Here is a 5,258-nt window from a genome sequence, read left to right as displayed (position 1 = left end):
CGGTTTGAGATATGAACCGGGACTAAAGAGCACTGGCGGAGCTAGGTAAAATTGTTTGGGGGGGCCAAACAGAAAATATGGATGCTTGGGGGGGGGGCAAAAGTCTATATTTCTTCTAATCTTCCTCTCCAAAAAATTTTCCTTCACATAATTTACCCAGGCTGGGGGGGCCATGGCCCCTGCAGACCACAACATAGCTCCGCCGCTGCTAAAGAGCATCGCACCTTTTAGTCTCGGTTCGTGTCTCAAACCGGGACTAAAGGGCATCGCACCCTTTAGTCCCGGTTCGTGTCTCAATCCAGGACTAAAGGTCCCATTTAAACCGGGACTAATGCCTTTCCGACGCTCTAGCCGCTCGAACTGGGACTAATGCTCATTAGTCCCGGTTCGTAATGTAACCGGGACTAACGTGTACATTAAAAATGGTCGAAAGCCCTGTTTTTTACTAGTGTATTCAGAGTTGGATTTGCCATGAAACAAAATTACTAGAAAACTAAGAACTGAACAAATTATCCACATATAGACTGAGACAAAAGGATGGATCGATCTCCTCACTGTTTGGCCTCCAAGCTGTGCGACAGCGTCGAAGAATCGGTCCCGGAGGTAGGACTTGGGTCGATGAGGAACCACCTGGACTAGGCCGAGTTGCCAGCAAAGGCGGCAAGCCAGAAACGAATGCATTATATGGCACACGGCGGAGACAAGAATCGCAAGCGATGTTTGCGAGCGGCAAGAGCGACGAAACGATCCGCGTGTGGTCTGCGGCCGTGCGACGCACGTTTTACTATCCCTAGCAATCAACACTTTGGGCCTAGCCCATCTCGATCACTCCATTCATTTTTTCCGGCCGGGGCCCCGAAAAGGAGCGTGATAGTATCGTGCCTGGAAACCGATCGAGGCTTATATAAAGAGAGAGAGAAAAGATAGGAGAAAAGAGAAGAGACAGATAAACCCTATTACGATGGCGATGTCAACGGCGACCCGGATGATGCGCCTTCACGCGCGCCGCTCCTCCGCCTTCTGCCTCCTCCGCTCCAGCCGCCCGGACCCGCCGCAGCTGCAGGGCCTAGGGTCCAGCTGCCGCTGGTACAGGGGAGCCACCTTGGTGGTCGGCCCGCTGTCGACCCCTGTGAACCTGGGCGTGAGCATCGTGCCGGAGAGGAAGGTGTTCGTGGTGGAGCGCTTAGGCATGTACCACAAGTCTCTCTCCTCGGGGATTCACTTCCTCGTGCCCGGCATCGACCGCATCGCCTACGTCCACTCGCTGGAGGAGGAGGCCATCCAAATCCCGGACAACCCTGCCATCACAAAGGATGGCACCTTGATCCAGATCGGAGGAGTGCTCCATGTCAAGGTCATCTCTAACCCCTAAACCCTAGGAAGCTTGCTTAGCTTACAAACTGAATCGATTGAAATTGGCTTGTGCAGATTGCCGATCCCTTCCTTGCTTCCTACGCCATAGAGAACCCCATCTATGCAGTCACCCATCTCGCGGAGTTTGTTGCAGGCAGTGAAATTTGCAAGATTACCCTTGACAAGACTTTTAAGGAAAGAGACACGCTCAACCACAACATCATGGTACCTAGTACTATCACACCTCTCTCGTAAATGTCATGGTCCTACAACTCATCTAACAAATTGTTTTGTCTTGTTTCTCTATCTGCAGAAGTCAATCAATTACGCATCATGCGAGTGGGGTGTCAAATGCCTCAAATACGACATACGTATGGTTTTTCCTTTTCATCGTGTGAATGGGGTGTCAAATGTCGTAATACGGCATCTCTATTCCATTACTAATAAACTACAATCTGTCCACTTTTAGGCATTACTCCAACAGAGGGAGCTAAGAAAGCCATGGAGATGCAGCTTGAAGCAGAATCTATGATGGAAAGGCTGAAGAAAGCAAAGGGTACGTGACATCTCTTTGGCTCTGTTTTATCATCTTGCTCTGAACATTGCCAAATTTCTTGCTGCTGCCCTGCTCAGCTTGTGAAAATACTACACTTCTTGTACTGCTACATGCATAATACTCCCTCCGTCCAAAAATTCTTGTCTTAGATTTGTCTAAATACGGATGTATCAACAAATCTAAGACAAGAATTTCGGGACGGAGGGAGTATGAGGAAATCATGTTCTTCTGCCTTATGGTATACAGTATTCTAACATTAGTTAATGTCAATGTGTAACCATACATGTAGCATTATCTTTTTATTATGGTGACAGCACTATGACTTTCACTTGTAAACATGCTGTCGGGCACACCACCCTGACCATGAAACCTGATCGCCTCCTGTGGAAGTGGACTTCGAGCGGATTTTACTCTGTGAAATCCTGCTATCAGGTCACCTTCCAGGGTACGACCCACAACAGCTCCTGGAAGTTCTGGGCGTCCCCTCATGTGCGCTTCTTCCACTGGCTTGCTGATCAGGATCGGTGTTGGATGACCACCGACCTCCTTGCGCGCCGCGGCCTTCAGCCCCACACCTCGTGCCTCCTCTGCTACTAGAGCCCCGAGAGATGTACCACCTACTGCTCTGTTGCCTGTTTTACAGACAGGTTTGGCACGAGATACTCGCCTGGCTCCGCATGTCTTGCACGCCGCGGAACCATGATGCTTCCCTTCTGAACTGGTGGCGCGCTTCTAAACAGCGCACCCTGAAACCCATGCGGAAAGGCCTCGCCTCCATTGCCTTGCTCACCCATGGATGATCTGGAAACTCTGTAACGACTATGTCTTAGAGGGCGCCCAACCTTCAGTCAGCAACCTTGTTGCTAAAGGATGAGGCGACGCTTTGGGCTAGGGCTGGCACTTCCAGGCTTTGCGACACTCTGCCCCAGACCTGGGATGTACATTAATTTTTCTGCATTTTTCACTCCCTGTACATCTTAGGAGGATTGTAATTTGAATTGTGCCTTTTCAATGAAAAGAAACGCAGAAGTCTCTTTGCGTTTTCTCAAAGATAATAATAATAATAATGCATCATGTATTTGTTCTGAATATCTCTCTGTTTTGGATGTATTTTTCCTCATTTGAGGAGATTGAATCTGAAGCAGTTATACATAAGGGAACTTATATTATGTCTCGCAGATCGCTCACTCAACACGCAAGTTTTAGATACATACATCTTATGGTTATGAATTTCAGGAAACATCAAGTATAGTCACCCCTGCATTTTAGCAGAAATATTCAGTTCTACTGTACATAGTATTACATGAAGAACTGTTCGGATTACAGTGACCCAGTTCACAAACTGAATATCGTTTTGTTTCTAGTATTACTTGCTTGAATTTATTGTGATTGTACCCCCTCTTGTCTTGTGAATCTGAAAGTGTTGCATCTTGGGCAGTTGGGCTTATGCTTGTTGTTTTTCAATGTGGATATCAGGTGAAGGTGAAGCGATTCTTGCCAGGTTTGAAGCGACAGTTAGAGGGATAGTAATGGATCCAGAGTCATTTAAAACTGAAGGCAGCACAGAGGTATCACATTTTTCTTGTAAAATCTTAATGAAGCAGGATTTTGACCGTCACTTTTCCTCTCGCCTAACGAAACATAAATTGTTGCATCTAATTTGTATAGGCTGCCCGCTTGAAGGTCGCTGAAGAATACATGGAAGTATTTTCAAAACTAGCTAAAAATGTGAGACGAAAGTTGAATCATAAATATACGATTCTTAGTGTTATTGCTACTTTATTTTGTCTGATAAACATGATGGACACTGATGCATGCGGGCTTTTCAAACTGTAGATGAAGACGATGCTTCTTCCGAGAGTCCCAGGCAATTGGGGGGCAATAATTGCTCAGTCCCAGCCTGCAGTTTTGCCAGAAGACCTCGATGATCTGTCTCGTAAGATGCCATCCATCAGTGACATGGGCGGCGTCCTGTCAGATGACAAGGATCCACTGCCACACCCCAAGCAAAAGTAGCTGGAAATCTTGGTGCCGATAACTAACTTGCTGTATGTAATGCAACTGGATCAGCAAGGATGGTTTTTGAGTCTGGAAGTTAAGATTTCCATTTTACGTGCTGATGGGGCCAGGATGAAACACTTTGTTACCTAGTTGAGAACAAACCTTTGTGTATATTAATCGATGGTGCTACATGTAGAAGACATCCCAACACAAGTATCAACCGCTCGTCGTGACTTTTATTTCATGAGATTTTGTTGGTGTATAAGGGATGACACAAGTTTAAACGGAAGTAAATTTACTTGCTGTTGCAAACGTATAATTCTTTTCAGCCTGATATATCTGATACTATCTCATATGTGAATTGCTAATGCTGTGTTAGCTTTAGATTTGCATAAGTAGAGTTTATTTATATGTTTGATTCAGAGTTCTTTTTTATGAATAGTTTTTGTTTTGCCAAAAAAATTGAACTGACAATTCTCAGAACCGCTTTAAAGGTCATCAATCTTGTATGCTTAAAATTAAGAATCGTGAATAATGTAGAGATATTCTATTTTTTCTTGTTCTGTTGGGAGTATGTGCTCACACATTCCAAAAGTGAGGTGCCTGTTCTTGGCTGCTCCTCGGCCGATGCGACATTGGAAAAGTGCAGTGTTTGTTCTTGGCCGCTCCTTTGCCGATGCATTGGGTGTGACAATTGTGCTTAATTGCCAACTGGTTTCTTTCCCCTTTAAGTACCTTGGTGTTCCTATTTCCCCTTTCACCCTCTTTTCTAAGGATTTTTCCTTCTCCTTTCTTAAAGTTGCTAATTTCTTTCAGAAAAAAAGTTGCTAATAGAGTCTTCCCGTGGAGGGGTCTGTATTACTGTTCTGCGGGTAAGGTGTGCCTCACCAACGCCTGCTTATCTTTGCTTTTCGTATGTTTGTAATGGGGTTTTATTACCTCCCTGCCGGCTCCCAAGATGGTTTTGATAAGCACAGAAGTGGGTTTTACTGGAATTCGGCTGACAACAAAAGTAAATAATGTCTGATTAAATGGAAACTAATGTGTAGACCAAAAAGCCTTGGGGGGCTTAGTATTTTAAACACTGTTATTATGAACAAATGTTTAATTATGAAATGGTGGTGGTGTATTCTGACCATAGGCTCTGGCACCCTCTGGTTTTACCTTCTCAAAGTATTTCCCCTCGTCGAGCCTTTGGTGGCTCTCAGGCTGGCTTCAATTGGTCAAAGTGCGTGATGAATTCAGCACAGGTTAAATTTGTGGTTAATAATGAAAAGTCCACTTGCTTTTGGGGAAAAAATTATATGAGACCAGGTCTCATATAAAGCAGGTGAGACCCGCTCTGATG

The 5,258-nt window shown here is 45.2% G+C and overlaps 1 protein-coding gene across 1 annotated transcript; it reads left to right on the top strand.

The window, feature by feature from the left end:
• The first annotated feature begins 961 nt into the window (after nt 1-961).
• LOC119350966 (stomatin-like protein 2, mitochondrial) lies at nt 962-4,216 on the top strand. The gene is made up of 7 exons (XM_037618556.1): nt 962-1,354; nt 1,429-1,578; nt 1,667-1,724; nt 1,823-1,909; nt 3,386-3,477; nt 3,578-3,637; nt 3,746-4,216. The coding sequence occupies exons 1-7, from the start codon at nt 962-964 to the stop codon at nt 3,923-3,925; spliced, it is 1,020 nt and encodes a 339-aa protein (XP_037474453.1). The 3' UTR covers nt 3,926-4,216.
• The last annotated feature ends 1,042 nt before the right edge of the window (nt 4,217-5,258 follow it).

This window comes from Triticum dicoccoides, chromosome 1B (genome assembly GCF_002162155.2).
Source record: "Triticum dicoccoides isolate Atlit2015 ecotype Zavitan chromosome 1B, WEW_v2.0, whole genome shotgun sequence".
Taxonomy (NCBI): Eukaryota; Viridiplantae; Streptophyta; class Magnoliopsida; order Poales; family Poaceae; genus Triticum; species Triticum dicoccoides.
This window is presented reverse-complemented; position numbering and strand designations above follow the sequence as displayed.